General features: G+C 59.2%; 1 protein-coding gene across 1 annotated transcript; it reads left to right on the top strand.

Annotated features, from left to right (window-relative positions):
- Positions 1–2,233: 2,233 nt before the first annotated feature.
- On the top strand, positions 2,234–2,998 carry LOC122545622 (beta-1,3-galactosyl-O-glycosyl-glycoprotein beta-1,6-N-acetylglucosaminyltransferase 3-like; the record flags this gene model as incomplete). The annotated part of the gene is made up of 1 exon (XM_043684577.1): positions 2,234–2,998. A coding segment is annotated over exon 1 (765 nt), but the record flags the coding sequence as incomplete, so codon positions are not given.
- Positions 2,999–3,085: the final 87 nt, after the last annotated feature.

Below are 3,085 nucleotides of genomic sequence, written 5' to 3'. Positions count from 1 at the left end.
AGGCAGAGATTGGTAAATTCTTGATCTCGCAAGTAACTAGGGGCAACGGGGAGAGGGTGGGTGAGTGCAGTTGAAAGGATTAAATGGCAGAGTGGACTCAATGGGCTGGATGGCCTTACTTTTACCCCGCTGTCTCATAAACCTCTAGAAGGTCACCCCTCAGCCTCCTGATGCTCCAGGGACAGCAGCTGCCCTGGGAAATCTTTCCGACACCCTTTCTCCTTTAATAATAACAGAGCGGCCAACAAGGGGACATGCCCTTGTGGAGAAACTATCTCCGACCGCCTGTGGGTCAAGAGGAGCACAGGAAGGTCAGGACAGACTCAATGGGCCGATGGGTCTCCGCTATGTTTTATGACGCTGTAAGCTGGCTGCAATGCGATTCGGTAAAGGGCTGGGCTCTTGGTTACAGGGAAGGGTGGCTCTGTGTTTTGTGGTGACTACATACTCTCTGGTTATAGGTTCTCAAGCTCCAGAGGGCACAGAGTCATTGTCCCTCATTGATTCTCGCCACCGGCCAACACCCTACGCCAGCGTCACGCTCCCAGGAACGGCAGGAGCGCGGCAAATAATCGACCAGGACGCAGGAAGGCAGCAGCCAGAGGAGCCCGGGTCTCTGCGGGAGAGCAACACACGTCTCCCCCACTCTCCAGTTTCAGCGCAGGACATCCCTGCACCCAGAGGGAGAGAGGGAGGGGGAGTTACAGAGGGAGAGGGAAGGGAGTTACAGAGGGAGAGAGGGAAGGGAGTTACAGAGGGAGAGAGGGAAGGGAGTTACAGAGGGAGAGAGGGAAGGGAGTTACAGAGGGAGAGAGGGAAGGGAGTTACAGAGGGAGAGAGGGAAGGGAGTTACAGAGGGAGAGAGGGAAGGGAGTTACAGAGGGAGAGAGGGAAGGGAGTTACAGAGGGAGAGAGGGAAGGGAGTTACAGAGGGAGAGAGGGAAGGGAGTTACAGAGGGAGAGAGGGAAGGGAGTTACAGAGGGAGAGAGGGAAGGGAGTTACAGAGGGAGAGAGGGAAGGGAGTTACAGAGGGAGAGAGGGAAGGGAGTTACAGAGGGAGAGAGGGAAGGGAGTTACAGAGGGAGAGAGGGAAGGGAGTTACAGAGGGAGAGAGGGAAGGGAGTTACAGAGGGAGAGAGGGAAGGGAGTTACAGAGGGAGAGAGGGAAGGGAGTTACAGAGGGAGAGAGGGAAGGGAGTTACAGAGGGAGAGAGGGAAGGGAGTTACAGAGGGAGAGAGGGAAGGGAGTTACAGAGGGAGAGAGGGAAGGGAGTTACAGAGGGAGAGAGGGAAGGGAGTTACAGAGGGAGAGAGGGAAGGGAGTTACAGAGGGAGAGAGGGAAGGGAGTTACAGAGGGAGAGAGGGAAGGGAGTTACAGAGGGAGAGAGGGAAGGGAGTTACAGAGGGAGAGAGGGAAGGGAGTTACAGAGGGAGAGAGGGAAGGGAGTTACAGAGGGAGAGAGGGAAGGGAGTTACAGAGGGAGAGAGGGAAGGGAGTTACAGAGGGAGAGAGGGAAGGGAGTTACAGAGGGAGAGAGGGAAGGGAGTTACAGAGGGAGAGAGGGAAGGGAGTTACAGAGGGAGAGAGGGAAGGGAGTTACAGAGGGAGAGAGGGAAGGGAGTTACAGAGGGAGAGAGGGAAGGGAGTTACAGAGGGAGAGAGGGAAGGGAGTTACAGAGGGAGAGAGGGAAGGGAGTTACAGAGGGAGAGAGGGAAGGGAGTTACAGAGGGAGAGAGGGAAGGGAGTTACAGAGGGAGAGAGGGAAGGGAGTTACAGAGGGAGAGAGGGAAGGGAGTTACAGAGGGAGAGAGGGAAGGGAGTTACAGAGGGAGAGAGGGAAGGGAGTTACAGAGGGAGAGAGGGAAGGGAGTTACAGAGGGAGAGAGGGAAGGGAGTTACAGAGGGAGAGAGGGAAGGGAGTTACAGAGGGAGAGAGGGAAGGGAGGGAGGGGAGTTACTGAGGGAGAGAGGGAGAGGGGAATTACAGAGGGAGAGAGAGGGAGAGGGGAATTACAGAGGGAGAGAGAGGGAGGGGAGTTACAGAGGGAGAGAGAGGGAGTGATACTCTGAACACACCCTCGAGCGTCGGGGCGAAGGGAAACGACGAGCCTACCCACGACCCCCTCCCTGCGCTGGGAGGGGGCACCCAGTGAGAGCGAGTGCCCCTTCTGCCTTTGACCATCCCCTAGCGGCTGGGCCCTGCAGCCCTCTGGGAACGTTGCCATGCCCATGGCGAGCTGTTGCTGTGCCCGCCGGCTGGGTGCGAGGTGGGCGCTGGGAGGGCTGGCTGTGGTGTTGCTGTGCCGCTGGCTCCCGGCCTGGAGGGGAGGGGAGGCCTGGCCCAGCCTCACATTGGCCAGGCCGGGCGTCGCCCCCACGCTGGAGCCCCTCCTGCTGGTCGAGCCGAACTCCACCTGCGGCCGGATCATCGGGGGGGACAGGCCGGAGCTGGAGAGGGCCCTCCTCAAGGCCAAGACGGTCTCCCTCAGGCGTCGCGGAGTGACCGAGGGCGAGTACCTGGAGATGGCGCAGGACTGCAGCAGCTTTGTGCGGGCCCGCCGGTACATCACGGTGCCCCTGAGCCCCGAGGAGGAGCTATACCCTGTGGCCTACTCCATGGTCATCCACGACGGCATCGAGATGTTTGAGAGGCTGCTGCGGAGCATCTACGCCCCGCAGAACCTGTACTGCGTCCACGTGGACCGCAAGTCGCCAGGACAGTACCAGGCGGCCGTTCGGGCCATCGCCGCCTGTTTCCCCAACGTCTTCGTGGCCGCCAGGTTGGAGTCGGTGACCTACGCCACCTGGGCCAGGGTCCAGGCTGATCTCAACTGCATGAGGGAGCTGCTGGAGAAGCCCGTCCCCTGGAGGTATTTCCTCAACGTGTGCGGCCAGGACTTCCCCCTAAAGACCAACCGGGAGATCGTCCACAGCCTCAAAGCTCTCAACGGCTCCAACCTGATCGAGTCGGAACCCCCACCGCACTACAAAAAGGTACACACCTTCCCAGCACAGCGTCCCCCCTCTGTCATCTCGCTCTCGCTCTCCCTCTCGCTCTCTCTCTTTCTCTAACTATCTCTC

This window comes from Chiloscyllium plagiosum, unplaced genomic scaffold (genome assembly GCF_004010195.1).
Source record: "Chiloscyllium plagiosum isolate BGI_BamShark_2017 unplaced genomic scaffold, ASM401019v2 scaf_74826, whole genome shotgun sequence".
Lineage (NCBI taxonomy): Eukaryota > Metazoa > Chordata > Chondrichthyes > Orectolobiformes > Hemiscylliidae > Chiloscyllium > Chiloscyllium plagiosum.
The sequence above is the reverse complement of the archived record's forward strand: the minus strand, read 5'-3'. Positions and strand labels throughout refer to the sequence as shown.